Source organism: Lissotriton helveticus, chromosome 6, assembly GCF_964261635.1.
Source record: "Lissotriton helveticus chromosome 6, aLisHel1.1, whole genome shotgun sequence".
Lineage (NCBI taxonomy): Eukaryota > Metazoa > Chordata > Amphibia > Caudata > Salamandridae > Lissotriton > Lissotriton helveticus.
This window is the reverse complement of record NC_136067.1, coordinates 1543951492-1543979070: the sequence shown is the minus strand read 5'-3', so window position 1 is coordinate 1543979070 and position 27579 is coordinate 1543951492. Positions and strand designations below refer to the sequence as shown.

General features: G+C 45.8%; 1 protein-coding gene across 2 annotated transcripts in view; it reads left to right on the top strand.

Moving 5' to 3' along the window:
* KIZ (kizuna centrosomal protein) overlaps window positions 1–27579 on the top strand; it is an 824452-nt gene that overhangs the window by 537070 nt on the left and 259803 nt on the right. For both annotated transcript variants that reach the window (XM_078649325.1, XM_078649324.1), the window contains one exon: window positions 22104–22200. In XM_078649325.1, the coding sequence (XP_078505451.1) occupies window positions 22104–22200 (97 nt within the window). The remainder of the gene's footprint in view (window positions 1–22103; window positions 22201–27579) is intronic.

Below are 27579 nucleotides of genomic sequence, written 5' to 3'. Positions count from 1 at the left end.
GCTGTTTATGTGCCCCCCGGCCTCCAGACTTCTACCTTTTCCGATTTGGGCCGTGTTTTGTTGGACCTCCCTAATAGTACTCTCTTCATTGCAGGTGACTTTAATTCTGTGTTCTCCGGTCTACACGATCGCCACCCCCCTAGGGATACTCCTTCGGCCCAACAGTGGCTGGGTGGGTTTCTGGACACGTTTGGCTTGGTGGATTGCTGGAGGCTTATGCATCCTACTCAGCTTCAATACACTTTCCACTCTGGGGCCCATGGGAGTTTGTCTAGACTGGATTATTTCCTGATGCCTGCGGCCCAGTCGCCGGCGGTGCGTGAGATTAGACACCTCCCCCGGGGCATTTCCGATCATTCTCCGCTCTGGCTTTGTTTTGAGATGGGGGTGGAGGCGGCGGGCCGGGTTGCTCCTATCAACCCATGGTACCTTACCTCTCCCGAGACCCGCAACCTTTTGACTAAGTCTTTGGACGCCTATTTTTTAGACAACGAGGGATCCGTTTCCTCTGCGATATCCCTGTGGGAGGCCTTTAAGACAGTGATTCTTGGACAGGCCCTTTCCCTTATTGTTGAATCCAAGAGGGCGAGGGATCGGGAGGTGGTGGACCTCGAGAGGGAGATTGCTGAAAGGGAGGCTGCCTTAGAGTCGGAAGTCACATCTGATAAACTCCATGCCCTGGGTCTGAAACAATTTGCTTATAAGTCTTTGGTCACGGATGCGGCCAAACAGATGTTCCGGGAGCAACAGGGTCGTCTGTATGATGTGGGGGACAAGGCGGGCAAATTATTGGCGTGGTTGGATAAGAAGGAGAGGGCGAATCGTGTGGTGCCCGTGATTCAATCATCGAATGGTGTGAGAGTGACGGACCCGATTGGAATAGTTGCATGTTTTGCTGAGTATTTTCGTGTGGTTTATACCCCTGTGTCTGGACGGGATGTTGCTGACTCTCGCCTTCTGTTGCGCGATATAGCTTTGCCCAGTGTCTCCGATTTAGACTGTAAATCGTTGGAATCCCCTTTTACTACTGACGAGATAGCTACTGCCATTCGCTCACTCCGTTCGGGCAAAGCCTTGGGCCCGAACGGGTTGCCAATTGAACTGTACAAGCTACGTCCTGATAAGGTGGCGCCCTATCTTCGCGACATGTTTTTGGAGTCCCGGGAACGGGGTGTTCTCCCGTATGATCAGCGTCTGGCTACGATAGTCGTAATTCCCAAGGACGGTAAACCGCGGGACCTTTGTTCGTCTTATAGGCCCATTTCCTTGTTAAACGTTGAGCCCAAGGTCCTGGCTAAGCTCCTGGCGACCCGCCTCTTGACGGTCATTAGTGACTTGGTTCATCCGGATCAATCCGGATTTATCCCACATCGCAACACGGCTCTTAACCTACGTCGTCTCCACGGTGCTGTTGCGAGGGCGGGGCTTCTGACGGAACCGGCCATTTTGGCCTCGTTGGATGCCTCGATGGCTTTTGACACTGTGGAGTGGCCCTATCTTTGGGCTGCTCTTGAAAAATTTGGTTTTGGTCCTGAGTTTATCGGTTGGGTGAAGTTGTTATACGCTGAACCCTTAGCGCAGGTAGTGGTGAACGGTAGAGTTTCTGTCCCCTTCTGCCTTGGTAGGGGGACCCGTCAGGGTTGCCCCTTGTCTCCGTTGCTTTTTGCGCTCGCCCTGGAACCGTTAGCTGCGTGGCTTCGATGGGAGCCTTCACTCAAAGGGATCCGTTGGTCACCGGACTTTGAGGACCGCGTCTCACTTTACGCGGATGACATTCTTTTATATCTTACTTCCCCGCGTAAATCTCTAAATGTTTTATTTGATGTTCTTACCTCGTTTGGAGCTAACTCGGGCCTAGTTATTAATTGGGCTAAGTCCTGCGTGTATGTTCTTTCGGGTGTTTTGCCCCCATTGCCGGACAGATTTCCTATCCAGGTGGTCCAGTCTGGCTTCCAGTATTTGGGGATCTTTATTGCGCTGGACTCCTCACTCCGATTCGAGCGCAATCTCCTCCCCCCGCTTCTTAGACTGCGACTAGATGTGGCCCGTTGGCGTAAGCTGCCCCTGTCTCCTCTGGGCAGGGCAGCCCTTTTTAAAATGATGTCCTTGCCGCGGTTCCTCTACGCACTTCAGAATTCTTATGACGACGTTCCCGCTACCTATTTCCGAGAGATCGAGAGTCTTCAAAGACAACTGATCTGGGACGGGCGTCCACGTATTGCCCTTGCGAAACTCACCATCCCTTGGTATGACGGGGGCATGGCGCTCCCCGACATCAAGAGATATTACTGGGCTGCCCAGCTGTCTGCCATCAACCACGCGATGTATTCACCGGGTCGGGATCCGGCCTTTGAGATGGATAGACTCCAGCTGCCGGGAGGGGACTTTAATAGAGCGCTTTATTCTAGATCGGCCGGGCGCCATCTTGTGGGCCCGTCCAGGATCGCAGTCACTGTGTGGCGCGCCGCGCATGTGAGTTTGGGCTGGGAGAATCGATTGACACTGGCGACGCCGCTTTATGCCTCTGAACGTTTGGGGTGTCTCTGGTCTACTAAGGGATTCGACCGCTGGGATATGATTGGGATATGTAAGGTGGGTGATGTCTGTGCGAAAGGTAGCGTGAAGTCATTCCAGACCCTTAAGGCAGAATACGACTTGAGTGATAGAGAGTTTTTTCGGTATCTGCAGGTCCGGCATGCCCTGGCCTCAGTTCTAACTCCTGGTGTGACCCTGCCCGAGTCTTCCCCCCTTGAAGATCGTATACTAGATGGACACCTGCCTGATAGTACTATCTCCCTTATTTATAAAAAATTGATTCATAGTCGCGCCGACCTGTTGGTCCGCCTTAGGGAGCTGTGGGTCGGTGACGGATTGGAATTAGATGACGAGGATTGGCAGTCAGCACTCTCTTCTCCTAAGGAGGTAGCCATTCCCGCCCGTCTTCGTCTGGTGCAACTTAAGATCCTCCACCGCGTGTATGTAACTGGTCCGCGCCTGGTTGTAATGGGTTTTTCCCCGGATGGCTTATGTAAGCGTGGCTGTGGGATGAGTGCTACCTTTATGCATATACTTTGGGAATGCCCGTTGGTGGCGGCCTACTGGATTGATGTACTTGATGTGATGACTGTCGTGACTGGTGTTGCCCTGCGGCCTGAGGCCCGACGATGCCTGTTGAACGTGTGGGAACCCACCGATTATTCTGTGGCCCAGACCAGATGGGCAACCTTGGGGTACATGGTCGCGAAGCGGGACATTGCGCAACTTTGGGGCGCATCCAGACCTCCGGACGTTTCGGTGTGGGAGGATAACATGGACTGGTCCATGTTTCGAGAGAAGAACGTCTATGTGGCTAGGGGCAGACCCAGGGCGTGGACTAAAATTTGGGGTCAGTGGAATACATATCGTGGAGACATTTGTACCCCTCCCTTGGTTGACACATGTCAAGGATGTCAGGATGTTACCCTGTCTCCCTAGGCTGACGTTCCCGAAATCTTTCATTCTCTTTTTAAGATTTTCCTGTCCTCCCTGCGGCCCCCCCCCCCCCCCCGGCCTTGCCGAGTCTCATTGATTTACCTTTATCTTCCTGATTAGTGGACTTCCCCTCTGTCATCTGGGCTGACGTGATTGCTACATTCGCCTTGTTTTGGTTTGTTATTTTAATGTTTTAGACAAAAAACTGTTGTGTCCTGTCATATGCTTTGTGCAATATTTAATCTGTGATTTGGGCCTGGCCACGGAGATTAATGTTTACTGCATGGTACGTGCTTTGCGAATTAGCGGCCAGCCCGTGTGGTTGTAAAAAAGATCCTTTTGGCTCTTGCTGAAATGGAACTAGCTGTCCGAGGGTTTTTTTTTGGTTTTTTTCCCGGTCCAATGATTATGCTGCCAAGGTTTACCTCCCTCCGCTATACTGGGTCCTACTTTCCTGGTTTCGTTCTTTTTTGGCAATAACATCCACAAGCACGTGGATTTCAATTGCAGGCTTAAGGTACTTTTATTATGCTGACGGGTCGCGAAATAGGAATAGTTTATAACCCTTGCCAGTCTTGCACTGAGACAGCATATGGTACACGAACAACCTGTAATATTTGGAACCTGATGGAATATGAGGACAAAAAAAATGTAAAAAAATATTTTCCAATAAGGTAAGCATCTGTTTTGGAGGTGATTACTTATTGATGCTAATGCAATGTATTTGTTTCACATGTGATTGCTGGTTTGAGTTCTCTTTATGCATAACTGCTACTTTTTTATATTGTCATTCATATGGAGTAGATATGCACATGTATATCTATTTGTGAGGATATTTATTTGCCATTCGTTTGATACCCACCATCCTCTAAGATTAAAATTGTATAACTGCTAACTATTCTGATTCAAGCATGTGAATCTATGAAAGATCCAATACTGGATAAGAAAACGAGTTACTTACCTGTAACTTCAGTTATCCAGTATTGGTATCTTTCATAGATTCACATGCGACCAACCCTCCTCTCCGGAGGGACTTGCCTCTCAGTGGATTATTCTAGAGGGTGCTAGAGCCTGATTGGCTGTGTTTCAACTTTGTTTCTTTTTTACAAAAGGACAGGGATGAGCTACTGCAATGACTATTTAGTGCATTATAGCATATTATGGTATGTATTACTGCTATTAAATATATGTTTATCTTTATAGTGAGACTCCCACCTCGACGGAGGGGATGATTCAAGCATGTGAATCTAAGAAAGATGCCAATACTGGATAACTGAAGTTACAGGGAAGTAACTTATTTTCTTATGTTGTACGTACGTATTTTGGCTTGTCCTTTTGTGACAACTTGTGAAAAACACTGCACACCTTTTATAAAGGTGATTATCATTCAAGTGCACAGGCCATACCCGTATTATTATAAAATGGGCCTTTAAAATGCTAGGGTGACAACACAGTAGGCCTGTAAAAATGACCTTATGCTAAGATGAGAATAAAGTGATCACATTGTAAATGGTAGTGTGTTCATTGTGTATGAACCCATGCAACTGTTTTTAATCCAACCCGTACTTTTCTGTCATGACTCTTAACGCCTCATAGAATTCTAGAGGTGGGCGGAAACTATTGTCACTTTCTGGAGGAGAAAAACACATAGAATGCACTATTACAACTACTCAAACTCACTTCTTTACACTGTATCGAAATAGATAGCCACAACCCCTTGAAGAATTACATTGTCAATGGAAATGTGCCCGCCAAGGACCTAAGTTTGACCTCTAAGCCCTGCATCTTACCAGTGAGTAATCAGCGGACACTACTCAAGTGTCTTCTGTGCTGCGTTGTTAAAAGTGGTGATAGCGTATTTGTCAGTGTAGCGCATTGATGTGCTAGTGCCGTCCTCATAGTTATATTATAAAACAGACCCAAATGTCTTTGGTAGTGTTCCTATCCCCGCTTTGAACTGTATTACTCCTAAAACGTGTTACCCATTATCATTATTTCATGTATTCCACCAGCCTGTTGATTGTATTGTGTTTAACGGGGCAGTCAGTACTTGTGCAATGAGCTGATCTAGGAGGATCATGGACCATCATGTTTTGGTGCAGCCTTCTAGTTGTTTTAGAAGGGGATTTTTAGGAGGGGATGACCCCTTATATGAAGGTTCACAGCGCTGACGTGCAGAGTACACACCAAAGGAATGCCCCTGCCCGTGTTCAGGTCACGTTCAGCACCAGTCATGCTGCCCGTTCTGAGACCATTACCTCACCCCCCTCCCCCTGCAAGCGTAGGATTAAGTACTCCGGAACTATGCCATCCATGCACTAAGTAGATTAAATTATCCCTTGGAGAAAATATATAGCATGGTAATCAGCGTTCGCTCCCCCCACTGCACCTTCTTACAGTCTTAAACACAATAACAACCAATCATATAACTGATTGTATACTAAGACACTTGCTTGACATATTAAAACGTATTTTATTAAAAATATATTTTTCCAATGATATTAAAAACAAAAGCGAATTTTTCTATAGCACACTAAATGTCTCAATTATATTCTTACACAAATTATTGAAACAATTAATACAATTCATAAAAATGATCAAGCTGATTACCATGCTATATATTTTCTCCAATGGATAACTTAATCTACTTGTGAAAAGTACCTCATTTCCCTTGGTAACTACAAGGGGTCTCTCTCTGTGTGCTACACATCCGTGCACTAAGACCTGCTCTAAGAGTGAGCCTTTGACAGAATCTTACTCTCTCCCACAAGCATGCGATTAGTCTTCAGTGCTCTCTTCCTGGGTTGATAATCATGAGGAGAGTTTATCTAGCCGTAGTCAAGAATTGAAGTAGAAGACTGGTTATTTGGAATGCACACCTCCTTACTGACTGTTCGCTCATTACAAAACAAAGCTGTACATATTTTCGACCTGTCCAAAGCTGAGGAGATTGACGCATTATTTCTTAACAGAAACCTGGCTGAATGAGTCCTTCGCTCCTGACATTTTGGTTGCGCTACGTGAATGCTAGTCCCTGATCGATTTGGACTGTGTAGAAAGTAGAGATGGTGCCGATACCCAATAACATTCCCGGTTGTACAGGGTGGTCTTTTTTGCCTGGAGGGCTGCACTCCTCCACACTCTCTGAGACAATAAATGTACTCAGCAGACTCCTCTCTAGCATGGCACCTGGTTGTGAGAGGTGGCAGTACTCGGGACTTGGGAGGTGGGATGACCTTATAGATATAACTTTGCTAGGCGACTTATGGTCCGGAACCCACATACTGTCCTTCCAAGACTTTCCAAGACCATACACTCTTACGTCCACACAATTTTATAAATACCCCTCCCCCACAACCCCCCCTTGGGTGGCATTCTCAAAGAGAAGGCAGGGCTGGGGCAGCAAATTTCCAAGACATCCTCAAGAGGCTTCTCCGCCAATTGCCAGGACTCCTGTAAAAATATGAGGTTATTCACCATTAACTTAAATCCCTTTTTTCTCATCTTCCCAGAGATTCCTCTTGCATTCCAAAAAAACAGACGTTTAATTCTGTCGTTGTTTTTTGGCCTCTACTTTTGGTAGGTTCACTGATTTATTGATCTTGCTAGCCAATCCCAATTTATGTTTTGTTTTTTCTGTTCTATAGGCTCTGCGGCATTGTGCCCCTCATCATCTTCTTTATTCCATTGCATTGACTAATCTGAGGCAGTCCCTAAATGCGGCCGGCTGCTTTTTACTGCGGATGGCTCCTTGCTCTCTGCTCTTGTAGTCAATTGGGATTTATTTTGCTCAAAGCTTTGTACTATATTCCCCCTCGTTAAGGCCTATTTATGTTCATTTGGTTATTTTACCCTGGCCAAGGTGCATGAAAGCGACATATTCAATGTTGTTTTACTTCAGATGTTCCAGTTTTGGCAGATGTGGCAGTTTTATAGCTAATTTTATGATGTTCTGTCTGTTTAAAATGTCCCATCTACCTCGGGACGTATATTCTGGGTATATAATGTGACATTAAAAGACCCCATTGCATCACTTCACTGCTTGAACAAAATAAAACTGTGTAAGTAGTGATATTAAAACTAACTAACAAGAACAAAAATGTTTCCTTTAGTAGCTTGGTCTGACTGCTAGGGTTAAAAACAGTGCACCTGCAGTATGGATTTAAAACTGCATGTGTCGGACAAAAAACAGGTCTACATGTTTCAGCCAGGGAGACCCAAACTGTATCACAGCTTTCGTCAGGACCTAAGAGGATAATGCTGCACAAAAGAAATGTGAATGGTGATAAACAGATAATATTAATAGTGAAATACAAAACCAGTAACACTGCTGTTTTCAGTTCTAGGTTTACTGATCGTACCTGTTAGAGAAAGATGCAAAAACGTAGAAAACCCAATAGGTAAGAGGCTCTGAACATGTTTGCAAGTAAATTATGATAATTATGCGGGATGCTATTCTCACAACATATACAATGCAACTAGCATGTGTAATTGATGTAAAGTTTGCTTACCCGTAGTGTACGGATAAGAAGCCTCACCTCTACCTGGCAACAGCTATGGGAAGGGGGCACTGCTCTGAAAAGTATGTGGATGTAAATGTATCAAAACATAACCCAAAATTCAATTGACACTACTCCTTACAAACAAGTTTATCGAGGAACAAACAGATCATGGAGAAACCCAGTACATGGAAGAACTTGTTCGGTCAAAGCTATATAGAGACAGCTAATACCCTCAATTGAACTTATGGTAACTATATGGTGATGGAGACCGAATCAGACTGCGAGACAAGTTATGAAACAGTCAGCCTATCCACGTCCTCTGTATTCATAGCAGGACAATAAGTGTGTTGCGGTGATTTTGCCTGCTACTCATTATGAGGCCATAGTGTTAACTTGTCCTTTCTATTGATAGACCAATATGTGTGTGGCAGTAGTGTTCCCTGCTCCACGTTGAAAGGCCATAGTATTTTTTTCCTAATTACTAGATTTTATTGAGAAACAAGACCACTACGAATAGTACGGGTGTAGCAATGCAATGCCCAAAGGACCTCTGTACGAACCAGCTTAAAATAAAGTGCTGAGTGACGGAGTACTGTGCTCTTATAAGTGTCCCCGAATTGATGTGATCTACTGCCGTTGAAACAGAATCACCGCTGTAAAAAAGATAAGGGGAGTACGGCAGGCGCAAACTAACGCTCCGTGATCTGTTTGTTCCTCATTAAACTTTGTTTGTAAGGAGAAGTGTCAATTCAATTTTTGGTTATGTTTTGACACTTTTACATCCACCTTCTTATCAGAGCGGTAGCCCCTTCCCTGAGCTGCCGCCAGGTAGAGGTGAGGCTTCTTATCCGTACACTACGGGTTAACAAATTTGACATCAATTACACATGCTAGTCGCATTGTATATGTGGTGAGAATAGCATCCCGCATAAATATCATAATTTACTTGCAAACATGTTCAGAGCCTCTTATCTATTGGTTTTCTAGGTTTTTGTGTCTTTCCCTAACAGGTACGATCAGTAAAGCTAGAACTGAAAACAGCAGCGTTACTGGTTTTGTATTTCAGTATTCAGCAGGTGCGCTGTTTTTAACCCTTGCAGCGAGAACAAGCTAATAAAGGCAACATTTTTGTTCTTGCTAGTTAGTTTTAATATCACTACTTACACAGTTATATTTTTGTTGCGCTGCGCCCTCACCATATCTCGTTCTTGCCTCTCTCATCAGTTGGATTTAGTGCATCTTAATTAGAGTAGGTATACAAAATATCCCTGAGCTCCTTCCTCTCCGAGAGATTGTTGAAGCCCTTGGCGGGACTAGGGATTCCTGCCAGGAGGAGAATCCCAGATGATGAAGCAGGCCACTTTCGGTGGGTGAGGGATTACGTCCTGACAGGGATTATGCCACAGGCTTTCCTGTGTGGTTTTTTGAGTGTCTCTGTCTGTTTGCTTCGCTATCCCAGATCCAAGGATTTGATAGTTATAATATGCCAAAGATTGATGGTTTTTCATCTGCGTCTTTCCATGCTGTGTTGGCAATTGCAGGTCAGGTTCTGCTGTTTGCACACTTGTGTCCAGATTTCTGATTTTGGTTTTTATGCTATCCTTTTTGTCTAATGGCCCGTTATCATACTCCCTTCCCCGCCCCTCTTGTTTTGGATGTTTGCCTTCTGTGGACAATTCACTTTACTCAATCTCTCTCTTACCAGCAGATTCATCTGTAACAACTTGATTTTCCCTCGGAGCAAACACCGTAAGACACCGGGTAGACCGCACAATCCTCTAATATATGGGCCTGTCCAAAGACAGCTTTTTTTTGGCCCTTCTTGTTCAGTTTCTTTAAGCGCTTCTTATTTTTCCTAGATAGGCCTCCCCATTGGGGCTCCTGATTTTGTTGTTACTTGCCTCAGGGTAAAGGTCATAGCTTACTTGATTTTTATTGTTTTTATTCTCCTGGAAATATATGTCCTTTGCTGCTTATTCAGTTTCCATTGGACAAGCAGTGAGACACTTACATTGTCTGGGGAAGTTGTATTCCATCCTCCATCTTGTGCCATGTCAAACCCGGGCCAATCCGAAGTGGATCATGCTGGTGCCAGCAATCATATTTTCACCACAACGTGGATCCTTGCTACCATCCATAGGTTACATATACACCTTCTTGGCAAGCACGTGGGATCTAGTTTTCACCTCTAAGAGGAACTTTACATGAGTGCGGCTGTTAGGTAAAGCACTCTTCCAGAACCACAAAAAAGGTCTGTTCAGTACTACAAAGCCATCAAAAAGCTATATGCTTCCACCATTGCTTCATGTCAACAACCCAGGACATGGACAGCAGTCCTATTGCATTGTAGAGGAGGGGATGCGTGGTTTGCCCCTTCAAGTCACAGAACATGCTCTCGTCCTTGAAATCACCATGCACACAACTAGGCCTCAGCGGTCATGCTAGGTTAGTGTGGTTAACAACAGGCTTTCAAAAAAGACAGGACTCCAGGCTGCCATTCTTTTTTTTTATTTTTTTTTTAAATCTTTTTATTGTAATAGAGCAGTACACTTAGTTTTACATTGTCATTATTGGATACACAACCAAGCATTATTACTCCTTGCCACAATGCATCCTTATTTATCATGGACTGCCAGGTCAATACCATCACCTCCTCCTACAACCACACCCTACACCTTCTCCACAAGACCTTCAAGTGGATCCCCCCAGAACACAGGAAAACTGTCACACACGCCCTCATCAGTAGCAGACTTGACTACCGCAACCCACTATACGCCGGGATCAGCAAGAACCTCACCCGCAAACTCCAAAACGCCGCCGCCAGACTAGTCCTTAACCTACAGCGCTACTGCCACATCAGCCAGCACCTATGGACCCTACACTGGCTCCCCATCGAGAAGAGAATCACCTTCAAACTTTTTACCCTCTCACACAAGGCCCTCCACAACACCGGACCTGCCAACCTTAACCCCCCCCCCCTCGTGTTCCATGCTCCCCAGCGCTCTCTCCGCTCGGCCCAACCCTCCCTTGCAGCAGTACCTTGAATCAAGCAAAGCAGAACAGGAGGGCGCACCTTCTCCCTCCTCGAGGCCAAGGCTTGGAACTCCCTCCCTCTACACCTCCATCAGACTGCATAGCTCCCCAAATTCCTAAAGGATCTCAAGAACTGGCTCTTCGACGTAACTCAGTAATCCTCCAGGATCTGCGGACCTGCCCCTCCTCCCCCTGCGCCTTGAGACTCATTCCGGGTGTGTATCTAGCGCTCTACAAACCCCTGATTGATTGATTGATTGATCATCTCAAGGTCACCGGCTTCTTTACCCACCATTATATTGATGTTGCTCTCTGAGTGGATAGTGGAGAGGATTGTTTCACCCACTAGAGGCGTGCTTGGATTACCCCAATATTCGTTCCATTTGTTCCAAATTCTCCCCCATTTTTCGGGCACCCTCTTTTCACATAGACTGTTTTCGCCGCCAGCATACACCAGTCCATATCTTTTTTCCAGTCTCAGAGTGTGGGTGGGGGATAGCTCCCCACTGGCAAGCTATATTGTGTTTTGCCAGTATAAAACGCAGGGTCATCCGGGTTTGATCTGCTCGTCCCAGGTTGGTGTCTTCCCACACATTTAAAAGGCACCACTTAGGCGAAAGTGTGAACTCTTCTACCACCACCCCGATATGCATGACATGATCGCCCACCAGTATTCCTGAATCTCCTGACACGTCCATATGATATGACAAAACGATCCCACTCCCCCACACTTTCTGTTACAGGTTGCGTCTGCCCTACGGCCCATTTTCACCAATGTGGCTCTGTTAGCGGGTGGTGGACCCATTGGTTAACGGTTGCAAGTTGAGCTGCCCTGTAATACGTTTGGATATGTGGCAACGCGATTCCCCCATCATACCAGCAATGGGCTAATTTACTGAGGGCGATTCTTGGGGGCCACCATCCCAAAGGAAGAAGCGTAGCTCACGGTCTATCGAATTGAAGTATGAGTCCAGAACGGGAAGCGCTTGTTTTGTTCTACATATAAGAATCTCAGCAGGGCCATCATTTTAAACAGGGCCGCTCCACCGAGGTGTGAGAGAGCGAGGGCTCGCCGGTGGTGGACATCTCTGTTAAGGCGCTCCAAAGGAGATTGCAGGTTCTGGGTTAAAAAGCGCGCCTGATCAGTTGTTATAAAAATGCCCATGTATCAAAATCTGTCGGTGGCTATCTGCGCCTCACAGTCCATCGGTAACTTCGGTCTCTGTCCGCTAAGAACAAACACTACAGATTTGGGCCAATTGATGACATTGCCTGAGTGCCTACCAAATGTAGCAAACAAATTTATTATTCTTGCTATAGAGGCTCGGGGGCGGCCACATATGAAATTATATCATCTGCATACAGCAAGAGCCTGTCCTCCCAGTCCACCGACCATCGTAGGCCACGCATTATTGGATCGCTTTGGATCCATGCTGCCACTGGCTCAAGTATCAATGCGAAGACTAGAGTGACAGGGGGCATCCCTGTCTAGTGCCATGCTGCATCAGGAATATACGCGATCTTTCCCCTTTGACCACTACCTGCGCGTGCGGTGCTGTTTACAGGAGGCTGAGCCGAGAAAGAAATCACGGTCCGAATCCCATACGTTTGGGCACCGCCACGATATAAGGCCACTCAAAGGTGTCAAGGCCATCTGAGCATCTAGGGATAGGACCACAGCATCTTCTCTGATTCTGTGTGCACCTCCCAAGACACCATGCAGGCGCCTGAGGTTCAGGGCGGTGTTGCGTCCTGGCATAAATCCGGATTGGTCCGGGTGGGCCAAGGCCAGGAGGAGAGGGGGAAGCTGCTGCACAATAGTTTCGCAATAATTTTTGCTTCTGCATTCAGCAACATAATTGGCCGGTACGACATACATTGGTCCCTCGGCCTTCCCCTCTTGTGAATTACCACTATATTCCCCAGTGTCTGATCTATTGGGAGTCTGCCAATAGTGTTGCTCTACTCAAACATTGTCAGGAAGTGAGGCGCAGTCACCTGCGCTGTGAGCTTGTATAATTCAATTGGGATACCGTTTGGCCCCAATGCTTTTCCCTACTTCAGGGCTCCTATCGCTTAAGTTATTTCAGCTATCGTAAGGTCCTCTTCCAGAGGCTGGCACTCTTCCTCCGTCAACACCAGGAGTGAGATATCCCTCAGGAACTCAAGGGATTCCTGTCTGGGTATTCCGTACTGGTGGAGTATACCTTCGCATAATGGTCTGCAAAGGCCTCCTCAATACCTAACTGGTTCCTGATCTCCTCCCCGGATCTAGAGGTGAGCAATGGGGCCCATCTATCTGGTTTCTGGCGCTGATCCAACCAGCCCAGTAGTTTGCCTGCTTTGTCACCAGTTTCATAAATCCGGTGTTGTGTCTCGTTACTTTTATTCCTGGCCTCCTCTGTAACGCTGTCTCTATAGTCTTGTGTGTTGTGCATCATCATCATAGTTTCGTACGATTTGAAGTTCTAAATCAAGGATTTCAAGTTCAAGTTTCACAACTGTCGCTCTTTTCTCTTTTTTATGTCCAGATATAACCGAAAGGGCCAAACCCCTGACCACCATCTTATATGCTTCCCATAATATCTGTGGCGAAGCGACTACATTAAGGTTAAACTGAAAGTAGAGATACTTTGCCTCTTCCAGGCCTTTTCTTATTTTAGGTACCTTAATGTACCAAGGATTTATTGCCACCGGGCCCCTGCGTCGCGGGTCACTCACCTTATATTTTGCCCATATGGGAGAGTGGCCGGAGATACCTCTCGCCAAATGTCGGACCTCCGAGAAGTGAGGGAGGAGTGTGGAGAGCAAAAATCAAGAAGTCAATTCGCAAATGACTACCATGTGCTCCTGAGTGGAACGTGCACTCTGGTGTAGTGGGGTTTAGAGATCTCCAGACATCTATCAAGCTGACTGCGGACAACAAAATCTACCAGTCGTGTCTGCCTGGGTGTTTGGCATCTAGGTGGCATACGATCCAGTAAGTCGCAGCCTGCCATGTTAAAGTCTCCTCCCATATATAGATGACCCATAGGGAGTTCCAGTATTTGTGCCCCCAGGTCTGTCAAGGTCGAGTCTACCAACGAGGGGGGAACGTATACGGAGAGAATATTGATTACTTTGCCTGCCCATATCCCCGAAACCACTGCATATTTACCCAGTCTGTCCGTCCATGTTTTTTCTGTGATAAGGGGTAGGTTTTTCTTGAGGAGGATTCCTGTACCCAGTGAACCGGATGTGTAGCCTGCATGCATCTTCATTTTGTAGCCCCAGCGATTCAAGGCCTTACAGCTTTTGCCCATTAGATGGGTCTCCTGCAAGAGAACCACATCCGGGGAGTGTTTAATAAGCCGAAGCACGATGCCGTGCTTAACTTTACTTCCTAGCCCATTTACGTTCCAGGACATTATTTTCATTTCAACCTGGACTTACCTTGTCATGTGAAAGCTGTTCTGGTTTCTTTATTAACAGTGCGTTGGGGCTTCACCGAATGTCCCCACTCCCAGTGCCCCTCTGATCCCCCTGTGTCGGACCCAGTGTCTTGGACGTGTTGAAGAGTGTCATCTGTTCTTTCACTGTAACATAGAAAACTGAATAACAAAACAACTAATAAACATGTAGCAAACCCCCTCCATTCCCCATCCCCTACCACCCACCATGCCAGACGGCGCCCCAATTGCCCGCCCCCCAACTCAGCAGAGAGCCTGTCGACCCTACCCATCGTTCTAAACATAGGTGACCTATGCTTGCCCCTCAACTCTTTCCCCACCTCCTCTCTGGTCTTGCAGTTGGTCAGTCCATTATTATAGAGCTGTGCTTTCCAACAGTGCTAAAGTGGTTCATTATAACAGTCCCTTCCTGCCCAGACCTCTGGGTTGGTTTTACGCTGTGCTGAGTGTCTCCTAGTCCGATAGCTGGACGGGAGGTCAACCAAACCAAAATGGCTTCCTCAACCTGCCCCCCAGTCCGTCGACGAAGCCACGTTATTCTTACCCACTTTCCCCGCTCTCGGTCACCGTTCTCATGGCACACAGGCTGCCATTCTGGATCCAAGGTTCCTTTTTGGGTGTAGAGTTGGGTTGTAGAAATAGCTGTTCTTTCAGTGGCTGCCACAAAAAGTCCTTTAAGGCAGGATTGATGTGGTCTCGTATGTTTAGGCTACACGCTTGTCTGGCTGTGGCTCTCTGGATGTTGGTAATGGTAATTATGCATGTATTACAAACGTTTAGGACATGACAGATCCCAGCCGTTATGTAATGCCTTCCCTGGCATTACAGTGGTATTATTTTGATTTTTTAACTCAATTTCTACTCCAGTCTAAGCACTCGATCTGTAAGTGTGGTGTAACTTACCTGCATTCATCCATGCTCATTAACACGTTCATGCACACGCCAATTCATTCATTCATCCATCCATCACGTATTCAACTATTCATCAATCTATGAACTTAATCACTCTATGCTTATACATGCACTGAGGCAGTCATTCATCCTTCTAACTGTTGTCTTATCCCCACACTCATCCACTCGCCTCTCCACTCAAACACAAGTTAGACAGTCGATGAAGAATCTGTTTCATAAAACAGCCAAATATTTTAGCTTTAACAATGCTTTGTTTTTAGGTCTCGCACCTGCGAACCGGATCGCGAAAGCGATCCGTCGCTGCGAGACTTATTGCTGTCATGTCAGCTTTCAAGGACTCAAGCGGAACAGACAGGAGACAAGAGATGTGAACGCGCAGATCTTCGACTTGGATTAGGTCGCGCGCGTCAACTGAGCAGCATGTCAGTTTCAGTTTTACACACGACCCTCTACAGTTTGTGCCTCATGCACTTCTCGCATACACACACACAGCCACAGCTTTTCGCACAAGCACGCACGCACACACACGAGCACACACACAGAGAGACACACGAGCGCTCATACACGCACGCAGACACACACACGCACACATACAGAGACACACACCCCGCCCGCCTGCCTGCCGCCGCCGCCACCACCCCCACCCGCCCAGGGGTGAGCGGGCAAGTATGCTGCATGACTGGGACAAGGCGGTATATAACCGAAGCAATAAACTATGGTATATGGCCTATCATTTCATTCAACATTTATTTTTTGAGGAAGAAAAATGAGCACGACAGAGATTGTGGGACGAATCTCTCCGCCTAGTCCTTCATCTATTTACTTAACACAATGTGGTCAAGATTTCAATCAAATAGTTGCAAAAGTTACATTAGTTGACCTGCAGCAGATTAACAAAGAACAAGACGAGCAACGTTGAGGTAGGTGGGAACATAATCGATAGCTTACGTCTGTTCTTTTAACTGCAAGCGGGCGGGGGGAAGAGGGCTCTACGACGGAGCCACTAAAACTACCCAACCCACCTGAAACGTGCGCTTCTAACGTGTATTCAAAATGGCAGCTCCAAAATATCCAGCTCTGCAAGACTACACCAAACACGTGCCGGGAGCAGATACCGTTAGGAATTAAGTATATCTGCAACCGTCCCTATTCAGGAACGATAAAATAAATTTCACCGAAAATAGAGTATTCCAATTTATCTTCCGTCCAAAATGTTCCCCACTCAAATGCAAATCAGTGAAGAACTACGCCCCCAGCAAAATCGCCCTTTTCCCGTTGACAACTGTTGACACGCCAAGATTACCAATCCTGCCACAATTGCTACCGCAGTCCATATTCACGTGCAATTTGTTAAAAAAAAAATCAACCTTCATTCTTAGGAGGCAGCATGCATATATGCTCCTGTGATTTGGCATTTCACAAGTAATATTGCAAACCGTTGCGTGTAAAACGATATATATATATATCTATATATATATATATATATATATATATATATATATATATATATATATATATATATATATATAACTATATATATATATACATATAAATAAAAATATAATTTCCTTATTTTTTTTACAGCATGGCACTGACAGCGACATCGATAACACGAACCCACTTAACTACCCATTATTTACACACTACCATTCTACAAAACGCCAAGGGCGGCATTCCTAGTCACGCAGCTCACAAATATATTCTTCGCTAGCAGAAACGCCTCAACTACAAATCCCAATAAATTCCAAGAAATGCAACTACATAACTGAAACAGATCATCACCAAGCATGTTAACACTACTACTATATTAGAAGGGAAGGTGGAGCCAAATACTAGGGAAGGCCAACTCGTTCTACGAACACCCCGTTTTAAAAAAAACTTCTTTTTTCAGCATTAATGTTATATTTGCTGTCTTCATTTTTTTTACTCTCGTAAAAGCAATTGAATTATATCGCATAACAAGCCACCTGTACCCATTGTCCGCGCACTGAAATGCTGCAATCTTTTCATTTAAAAAACAAACGGGCGTTTAACATTCGGTACTAAAACGACATTAACAGTGAAATACTCTATTCCCTCCGAACTGGGAGTGTTAACCAACCCCAAGTACGCCGGTGTAATACTACTCCAACTCTCCGTCCTGCAGCCTCAGTCAACAAAGGAAGATTCTGAGGATAGCGGGGATCATCATAACTAACTAAAAGGGCGTGGACAGACAAATCGTCCCTCCTTCCGTCTCAAGGAATGCGAATCCCGCCAGCCCCGCCCTGTGAACGTGCCAATGAAACGAAACTTGGCTCGCGTTGGTAGCGTACGTCCTCGCACTTTTCGTGATGTACGTGCAATCTTAAGTGAAAGAGACGAGAGTTCGTTTGCTCACTAGCTCTAAATCCCCATTTTATATATAGCAAGGACATTACACAAATGTGTTGCATTGCAAAATAAATAGTTCATTATATAAGGTATTTATTAAAATACCCAACGGTTGGGTCGTTTACAATAGAGAGCATTAAAGTAAGAACTCATAACAACACTCACATATTGAGTAACTGGTATTGATTAACTGGATGTGGACGGTGTGCAATGAAGTTGAGATAGAGAAGTAAGCCACAAAGCACTGATCAAGGGAATCAAAGCGAACGAGGTTAGATAGGGTGACTGAGGGGTCACACCTGTCATGGAAGCAAATTCTGGACAGGTGGAAAGTAGGTTGACCAACTGGCATTGTTGTAAATTCAGGAAAGTGAGTGTAAAAATTCAGGACAAAGGGTCAAAATTCAGTACAAAAATTCAGGACGGAAGGTCAAAATTCAAGACAAAAAATTGGGACAAGGATACGTTTATCAGACGCTACGAAGGAGGTTGCGCAATAGTATATTAGAGGCATGGCAACAAAAGGGCATGAATCCTGACCACTCACTCATGAAGTCTCGTTTGTGCAAGATCAAAAGACTCTCCATTCTTGAGAACTGTTGTCTGGCTCTACTGTACTCTGGTCTACACATCTCTGCACATGATTGGATCAGATAGTGGAGAATGGAGAATAAGTATGCATCAGACGATCTGTGGGACTGCCATTTTTAGGTCTCGCACCTGCGAACCGGATCGCGAAAGCGATTCGTCGCTGCGAGACTTATTGAAGTCATGTCAGCTTTCAAGGACTCAAGGGGAACAGACCGGAGACAAGAGATGTGAACGCGCAGATCTTCGACTTGGATTAGGTCGCGCGCGTCAACTGTGAACAGCATGTCAGTTTCAGTTTTACACACGACCCTCTACAGTTTGTGCCTCATGCACTTCTCGCATGCACACACAGCCACAGCTTTTCGCACAAGCACGCACGCACACACACGAGCACACACACATAGAGACACACAAGCGCACATACACGCACACATACACACACACACACGCACACGTACAGAGACACACCCCCCGCCTGCCTGCCTGCCTCCGCCGCCACCCCCACCCGCCCAGGGGTGAGATGTCCCCCCCCTCTTTCCTCACACTCACCGGAGAGGTCGGCGCAGGCCCCGCCGAGCAGCAGGAGGCAGGCGGTGAGCAGCACAGGCGGCTCCATGGCGCTCGGTCCGTTCGTCTGTCTGACTGACTGCCGGGCGCGTGCCCCCTCTCGGCCTCCTATACAGCTGCGAAAGAACAAGGACCAGTGCGTCCCTCCTACGCACTGAGCGAGCGCGTGCGTGCCCGCCCGCCGCGGAAAGAGAGTACGGACAAGGACCCGGGTCTAATATCAGCTGCGCACGACCCGAGCCCGAGGACAGCGGGCAGACCAGGGCCATGGAAGTAGAAGGTACAAGGGCCGCGGGCCCGCCTGCGCTCGTTTGAATCTGGGGTTGGTTGCCTGGTTAGTTGTGCGACTGGTTCTGTGAGCTTTTGTTCAGCAATGACGATCACTCTCTCAGCGCTTCTGGCTTTCTGTTAAGAAATTCAGGCATAGGGTCCTAGACGCCATGCCCTATATCACACAGTTTGCGAGCAACGGGTAGAAACGAGTGCCCAGAACGATAGGTCGGGAACTAGAAGTCTGACCAGGCTTCCCTTCTCGCGCGGCCCCTCCCACACCTGTAAAATGGCGCTGACTCCCCAGCCCACAGCAACCGCGCTCTGACTGGAGCATGTGCTGCTCCAGAGGAAACAACGCGGCACGCAGCTGCTTACTGCGGCGTCCATCATGCTCAGCACTGCAACACTGACAGCATCAGTGGATAGTCTTGCGGGGACTGGCAAACAATGGAATTCACACAGAACACGGTTCCCGCGCCTCTGAAAGGAACGGAGGTTTACTTGATGGACTGTCTGACGGATCATAACTTGTGTCACCGGAGCAGTTTGGTGCTCTGAGGTTCATGTTAGGAGAACACAGCGCAGCCAGTGTGTCACAGGCCCTAGTGCAAGGAACGAATTGCATCTGACTGTTGTTTCAATTATAAACTATAGCAATAATCACGGCTCCCTGCTCCCACAGGCATCTAGAACCCGGTGCCACTGCACCTGTTGCATCAATGAAACCTACGTCCCTGGTCCTGTGCCTATATCAGGAGTTACAGCGCAAGTCAGGTAATCTCCTGCCTGCAGAGCACCGACTTATCCCATAAGTACGAGGGGGTGATTAAAAGATAAAGCTGGTACTATGGACTGTGGCTTCAGTCTATGCAGCGCTACGCCTTCGGACTCTATTGTCAGGGCTGGCAACGTGCTCTTCATTAACTACAGCTTCTTAGGGACAGCTAATGTGAAGCTGTGGCCAAGGGAAATACTATGGGGCAGATTTACAAGGCCCTTGTGACACTTTTGCGTCACTTTTCCCATGTTAAAAATGATGCAAAAGTGGCGCAACGTGCTTGTAAATCTGCCCCTATGTGTTTAAAAAACGACGATGGACGCAGGGCTTTCAGTGGGACAGGCCTCACTGGTGCTGAGCACCGGCAGTTTTTTTTTTTTAAAGGGGGCCTCGTAACGGCTCTCTATTGGGCTGTGTCCCATTTTTTCCCCACACTGCAGTGACAACAGTCAGATGATTGTGCCCGCGCTCACACTGCCCACTTCTCACTAGTACACAAGTTACGGCATGATGTCATGCCAGTTGAGCGCTGCAGGGGGAAGGGAAATCCTTTAACACCTTGACCGCGGCGCCGATTCCGCCCCTGTGCTGGACATTCCAGAACAGGGCGCGGTCGTGACGGAACCGTTCCGTCATCAGCACAGCTCAGCCGTGACTGATGACGGAACGGTTCCGTCACCAGCATCGAAGGGGTTAAAGAGAGTCATTTTCTCTCTGGAATTCCCTTCTGTTTTTCAATCTCAGGAGCAGCAACATTGTCGTGGTGTCACTAGGGCTTTAAGAGGAAGCTTTTTCAATATTATATACAAGCCATAGTTGCTGCTTATTTATCTTATGCCACTAACAACCTGTGACAAAGCCAATAGTCCTGACTTGTTGTATTTATGATGTTACTTGTTGTATCATATATCTGGATGCAATGACAGAAACAGCAAAATTCAAGACCAGCGGCACACTATGCTAAACACAGATTTTTTAGCTTACATGTTTTTAAGCCACGCCCTTAATTACATTGACCACGCCCCTTCGAGAGACCCCCCCCAATATTTCCAACTCACTTAAAGCCCTGGATGGATGTAAACCTCAGTCTTCATGCATGACGGTGCTTGACTGAAGGGGCAGTTTGCATGCAGTTTCGTGAAGGGCAGAAGAGGCAGTGTGAATGCCTTGAAATGTATGGCAGAGCAGGTCATTGCATCTTGATGTTTCTGAATTAGCAGAAGAGAACACATTTCAAACTTTTGTGGAACTGTCCAAAGTGTTAAATGCAGTGCAGTTCAAAAGGTAACAAGTTGCATAATAGGCGACTGTTAGAAATGGGGATTTCTAGTTGGCAGAGGTTTGCACCTTGTCCAAGTAGGGACCCTTATTTTAGTCAGGGTAAGGGGATTACACCGCTAATATAACCCCTTCTCACCCCCTGGTAGCTTAGCACAAGCAGTCAGGCTTATCTCAGAGGAAATGTGTAAAGTATTTGTGCATACCCAGACAGTAACACAGTAAAAACACTATAAAAGGAGTCCACACCAGTTTAGAACAAGCATTTGCAATGCAATAGGTCTCGCATTATTAAAGTTTGAGCTTTTGGCATTGCTAAATAATGCAACACCAATAGCTCAAACTTTAATAATGCGAGACCTATTGCATTGAAAATGCTTGTTTTTTCCAAGGGATCGTTCCGGGCCTCATGATCATGGTGAAATCTATTTAAGTTTCTGGTTAACCTTGATCTATGCAAATCTTGTGAATAAAGCTCTGTACGGCACGAACCCAACACCACTACTAATGTTGAGATATGACCCTTGCAATGTGCATAATATTAACAGACAACATATGTTTCCGACGGCTCGATCTGCTAGTTATAGATCGTGTATTAAGTTGAAAACACAAGCTTCTCTGTTAACATTTCTTTCACTTAATACCTCTTTTTTATAGTTATTATAACATTTATTTGATAGTAATTTCAGCGTGTTTTGTGTGACAATTTTTTTTTTTTCTGTATGCTAAGGCAATTAAATGTTGTCAGGTGTCGACTGGGGCATCCGTGTGATTTCTGCAACTTGAAACGGGCAATTTGAATTATAGCCATCGGTTGAAAACACAGTCTCTCAGATACATATTTCTGAAGAACACCATTTTCTTTTTTTATGACAGATTTGTATCCCGGCGCCCTTAATGTCATGGACAAGGCTAAGAAGAAACTCAGCTCGGAGGCAAGTGCTTCATCGAGTGAAAGAAGTCCCTTGATGAGGTAAATATTTCAGATTCACTCCCAAGCGAAAAGTACCTGCATACACTGCCATGCGAAAGTGCACAAAGTTCGTAATGCACATCATTTTGGGGCATAGTGCAGCATCACTTTAGGGTTTTAGTTTCATTTTCGCGTTAAAAGCCGAAATCGTTGCCTTTCAGAATATTTGCAGCCGGGCCAGGTATTGTTCTGCAGCTGTTGTTTTTCCGTTTGAAGACTCTATTGACATCTCAGTGAACCACAAATTAGCGCGCACAGCTGCTCTCAGTAGGGCCACTTGAAGGCCCCACAATAGAACTTGTCAGCAGAATGGCGGCCATGGTGCAGTCTCGAAGAAATAAAATGGTATATGTCTTCTTGTTGATATAGCTGGCGCTGTAGGATCTTGTGTTCAATGCACACTTCTGGTTCATTCATGGAGAGGATTTAAACTGGGGTATTTCATGTGACTTTGGGTAAATAGGCGCTGTGTATACCAGAGAGCTGTAGTTTAACTTAAAAATTCTTAAAATTGTAACACTTTCTCTGAGTTAATCCAGATTCAGTAATGTTTTTCCTCGTCATGAAAGCTAATAAGAAACTGCCAATCAAAGTAACATTCACAGGACATGTGCAGGGTAGTTAGCTTACGATAGTCACAGTGGTCTCTTATTAATAAAATAAAATAAACACTTTAAGGCGTCGTTCTATCTGGCCATTATGTTTAGGGGCCTAGTTAATTTGGTAAAATCTACCAGCGCTCACAGAACAACTTTCTTCTACAAGACATCAAGAGTGAACGTGTCCCCAAAAGTCAGTGCACGTGATGCTCTTTTTACCTGTTTTTTTTCTGGCATTTATGTCTCCTTCCTTCTTGCCCTGAGGCCTGTCTGGAATATGGGCATTTGTACGGCTCTTTGTTAGCTGTGGTGTGCTCCAGTAATTGAGTTTTATTGTGTGTTGAGGGATTGTTGAGCCATGATTCCTCATTTGATTTTTTGCTAAGCTAATTTATTCACCTATGCATGGCTGTGTTATGTATTTGAGTGTTTCATTCCTGTAAAGTGTGTGTTTGTGCCTCAGTACCGTGAGAAATGTGCTAGAGGCCATTTGTATTATTTTATTTATTGTTTATCTTTGAAAGGAATGATTTTGATTACTTGCCAGATGAGTTAGCCTCTGTTTATCAGTGATGTCATAAAGTTCACTTTGTTTCTTGGCCATGTTATGTTATGTTTTGGCTATTTCTAGAGCGCGGCAATTACCCGAGGGTGTCCGGGCGCTGACCACTAATTCTCTGAGAACTTGAAATAGGAGAGAGGGTTAAAGCGTAAAGAGCCAAGTTTTTAATCCTCTTTGAAAAGTGAGGAGGTCAGGGGCCTTTTTCAAATACGGGGGAAGATCATTCCAGGCCTTGGCTGCGCACACCGTAAAGCTTCCCCCCCACATGAAGACTTTTTGATGGGTGGCACTATCGCCAACTTGGCTCCTCCAGAGCGAAGGGTTCTTCTGGATATGTACCGCTGCATTTGCAGTTTCAGGAAGTCTGGGCCAATACCATGTAGTGCCTTGTAGACGGTACATAGTGCTTTAAAGTGCACCTGTTTCCTGACCGGCGACCAGTGCAGTTTTTTGATTTCCTTAGATATGGCGGCAAATTTGGGAGTACCAGTAAGCAGCCGTGCTGCTGCATTTTGCAGCAGTTGTAATTTATTCAAAAAACGTTCCTGCATATTTAAGTACAGGCTGTTGCAGTAATTGAGTCTGGACATGATAAGTGCAGTGACTACAGTCCGCTGCCTGTTAGCCGGCAGGAAGTGAAGCACTTTCTTAATCATTCTGATTATAAAGAAGGTGGATGATGTCACTGCGTTGACTCGATCGCCAAAGTTAAGTTTCTCGTCAATGATTACTCCTAAGTTTTTCACCTTCCTAACGGGAGTTGGAAGAGTCCCCATATCTTCTGGCCACCACCTTGGGGTCCAGAATTTGGGATAATTTCCAATTAGGATGACCTCAGTCTTTCCTGAATTCAGTTTCAGGCAGTTTTGTGACATCCAACTCCCAATAGCTGCCATGTAATCATGGAACCTGTTATCAATTCCTGTTGCCTGACCAGGCCGCAGAGCCACCACAATTTATGTGTCGTCTGCATATGCTGTCCGGCTGAATCCAAATGAACTAATCAGAGTCGCCAGGGAGGAAACGTATACATTAAAAAGAGTTGGGCTAAGAGAGGACCCATGAGGCACTCCGCATGGCAACGAGAAAGGCTTGGAATGAAATTCATCCAATGCCACAGTTTGAGATCTGTCCTTCCGAAAAGATTTCAGGAATTCATATGCTTTGACTTGGACACCGCATGCCAACAAACAGTCCATCAGTACATCATGATGGACCGTATCAAAGGTTGCGGACAGGTTCAGCATAATCAGAGCTGCCTTGCCTCCTCTGTCCACAGCCTCCCTTATCTTCTCCGTAGATTTTAACAGGGCGGATTCTGTGCTGTGCCCTTCTCTAAACCCATATTGAGTGGGGTCTAAAACGTTGGTTTCACATAAAAAAAGTGCTACGCTGCGAGTTCATGGTTTTCTCAACCAATTTTGCAGGTAATGGGAGGCGTGCTATGGGTTGGAAGTTTTTAGGCTCCTTTGGGTCCAGATTGGGCTTTTTTAGTAGAGGCAATATCGAAGCCAGCTTCCAGGGTCTAGGGAAGTATCCAGCTTCAAACATTATATTAAACAAAGCGCTGAGTATAAAAGCTACGGGAACCATGGCCTGTTTGATAACTGAGACTGGACAGGGATCATAAGGGGAGCCTGATCTTACGCAGAGGAGCAAATTCTCTGTGTCAGTTTTAGACAGTGGTCCAAAAGAACTGGAGATGGGTCAGAAATTGGTCTCCTTCCCTCCAACCACACTCCTGCTCCCCCTGGGCTTGGGAGACTAATGTCTGAAAAAATTACCTTTACCTTGTTCAGGAAGAACCTGGTAATGTCATCACAAAGTTCCTGACTTGCCTCAATGTTTGTCGTACTGGTGAAGCCAGACTAGAAACCGTTTTAAAGAGTTCTTTAGTAGAGTTATTTGCAGAGTTAATTCGATTAGTAAAAAACGTTTTCTTTGCTTCGAATATAAGTTGCTTATAGATGGCAAGACTTTGTCTAGAACTCTTTTTCTCCTTATCCTTATATTCTTTCCTCATGCTCTTCTCAAGGAACTTACAGGAGAGTTTTTGTCTCCTCAGTTCTTCGGAGTACCAGGGGGCTGTGGGATGGGACCTCTAGACCATAGCATTTTAATCGGGGCTAGTATATTACAGGCTGATTCCACCCATGATGTATGATGAGTGACCGCCTCCTCTAGTCCTGGGGGTATTTGACCAACAGATGCTATAAGTGCGGCTTGTAAGTCCGTACTCTCAATTTTGTTACAGGCTCTGCTTTTAATCTGAATCTTAGAGCCTTTCTCTGTCCTGTTATGGGTGGCCAGGGTTATCTCGAATTCAACTTCTTCTGTGTCTCAAAATCCATGAGATTTTATTCAGCATCTCTATTTCAGTGCCCTAGAAACATGTTTATTATCCACTGTCTGTTCAGTTCTAGCATCCATGGGTGCCTTCCCCCCACTCCAACCTCTTGCGTTCTCACTTGTTGTATTCATTGACTGCCTGCGCTCCTATGCATGGGGATCTTTATCTTGTGTTCTGCAGGGCCTCTGCCTCTCACCATCTGTTTGGCAAACCAAGTAGTATGGACTCATGCTGCCTCTGGTTCACACCCACATGGCTGGACTTCATTAGGAGGTTGTGAGCTTGTCTTCCCAGACTAAACACATTTATGCATAAATACTTACCTATCCCATTAAAAAAAGCACACATTCCCAACCACTCACACACAATTTGATTCAGATCATTAGCTTGCGCACATTACCGCATGTTAATAGCGAGAAAACAGGGACTCAAACTGGCCCTTCTGGACTTATGGTGAACACCCCTTGTCCACAATAATCCCTCAAAAGTCAGAAAAGGTAATATTTATGCACACAAGCATGAGGTGATGTTACACATTACAGTTACAAAACAGATGATGGAGTTCGTTTTTTAATGGACAACTAAACCAAAGACATGTAACCCTGATTTTATGCGCAAGGACATTTTATTGATTGTTGGTAGGTGGATATGAGAACATAAGATGATTATTTGTAGAGTACTCAATGCCCCAATGGGGCTTTTTGGTATTTTCAAATCATTTATTAATGAAAAGGATTAATCTCACAACTGTAAAATCAGTTTTTCCTCCGAATCTAAAGTCTGTCTAAATTACTCCATCCCAAAGTTCTGTTCGAGAAATGTGTAATGGATTCCCAGTTTGCTTGCTTAAGCGCACTCTGCCCCCTTGAAAAGTCAATGGAATAAATGGAGCGGGCATGTCACTTAACTAGATTAATACTGCAATCGGATGACTACATAAAACTTGCCAAATGGACACAGGTGGGCTGGGATGGGTAGAGCCAGTAGTGTGTATGCTGATGGACTGTCCGCCTACCCTACAGTCGACGCCCAGCTGAATGATGATCAGCAAATGTATGATAGTAGGTGATACACTGCCTCACCCTCCCCAACCTCTCCCTCTGCTTCGGCTCCTAGCAGACTGCACCTCGCAGCTGCAGTCTCATCCCGGGTGTCATGCTGTAAGTATATTCGATTTAATTTTCCTCAAGACATGGTAGGGGGTAGGCCCGGTGTCACACACACCTACAGTGTGATTGACTGGGCAGGGACTGATTGGACTCTGCCCTTTCATTCATAGATGGCCGCAGGGAATCCAAAACCCCAAACACTTCTTAAGTGATGCGAATAAGCCGCTGATGGAATGCTCAGCTGCGGCTCCATTCAGAGGTGTACACTGGCCTCTTCCTCAATTCTGCCTTTTCTTTTTCGGCAGAAGTTGAGCCGAGCACTTTCTGCGCAGCTGCACAGTCTCCAGTGCCATCGAGCCTGCCCTGCCTGCCTTTCTCCTAAGAGTACTGGTACTCTCCTTAGCCAAGAAACAGTTTCGGTACTCAAAGGGAGAAAATTAAAAGGTGGCGATACTCAGTACCGGTGAGTACCGGCCCATTAAAAGCACTGGCCATAGACATATTTCTTGACTGTAAATTATTTGTTAATTTAACGTTTTAGACTTCAATCAATGTTCCACCGAGGTTTTTTGTTTTTGTTAAAGAAATTACTTTGTTTTATCCTTGTTTTTCTCTGCTGTGTAACAACATTCCCTCTGGACATCAAAAGTCCATAGGTGTGGTTAGTCATAATTCTTACATCTAAAGGTTGGAGAACAGAGAAGACAGTGCTTCCAGGAGAGCAAATGGTTCCTCAACAAGGCTATTTCACAGCAGGGA